Source organism: Arachis ipaensis, chromosome B10 (genome assembly GCF_000816755.2).
Source record: "Arachis ipaensis cultivar K30076 chromosome B10, Araip1.1, whole genome shotgun sequence".
NCBI lineage: Eukaryota > Viridiplantae > Streptophyta > Magnoliopsida > Fabales > Fabaceae > Arachis > Arachis ipaensis.
The window spans coordinates 132,334,464-132,335,132 of NC_029794.2; the positions used below are offsets into that span (position 1 = coordinate 132,334,464).

General features: G+C 40.4%; 1 protein-coding gene across 2 annotated transcripts in view; it reads left to right on the forward strand.

Moving 5' to 3' along the window:
* The window catches only part of LOC107623557 (pentatricopeptide repeat-containing protein At4g35850, mitochondrial), a 9,154-nt gene continuing 8,769 nt past the window's right edge, over window positions 285-669 (forward strand). The window contains exons 1-2 of one of the 2 annotated variants that reach the window (XM_016325888.2): window positions 285-429; window positions 542-669. The exon at window positions 542-669 is cut by the window's right edge and continues 1 nt beyond it. In XM_016325888.2, the coding sequence (XP_016181374.1) occupies window positions 405-429; window positions 542-669 (153 nt within the window). In that variant the 5' untranslated portion in view covers window positions 285-404. Of the gene's footprint in view, window positions 430-541 lie in introns of those variants that run through there. The other variant, XM_021113078.1, reaches the window with a different exon arrangement.

The following is a 669-nucleotide window of genomic DNA, read 5'->3' on the forward strand; positions in this document are numbered from 1 at the left end:
GCATTTTATTTTACCACTCAGCCAAAGCCTTTCACTGCATAATCTGATCCTTAATCCTCACACTAGCAAATGAAAAAGATAGAAATTGACATGCAGCCTTTTTGGACCGAAATGCACATTTACTTTTTTATGACAAAATTCACATATTCTTTACTGATGATAAATGGAATGGTGATGCAAAGCTGTTGGATGGTTGGTGTTATTTGTTGGGGGTGTGGGTTAGAAATCATAGCCCATGTCAAGGCCCAAACTCTAGCCCATCTAGCCCAAAACCAAAACCTAAAAAAATGGATAACATCCGTTCAAAAATAACACCAAAAATCCAAATCCCAAGGGTTTTACAAGCTCCGGAGTGAGTGAGAGAGAAACAAAGACAGGAACTGGAGTGAACTGATTCCATTGCCATGAAACTCCTTCAATCTCTCATAGGCACTCTCTTCCTCCTCTTTCTCCATTCTCAAACACAAGCAAACATTAATTTTCCTAATCTCAAATTTACGTTCTTTATTTTTCCTGATTTATTTTTATTCCCATTTTGCAGCTCGTCGCGGATCATTGCGTCGGGTGGTGGGTTCGAGAAACTTCTCGGCTTCCACCGAGGAGTACAGTAAGAGAAACTACGCTGACAATGTCGCAGAATACAACACTGTCTTGGGTTCTCTCACAGCT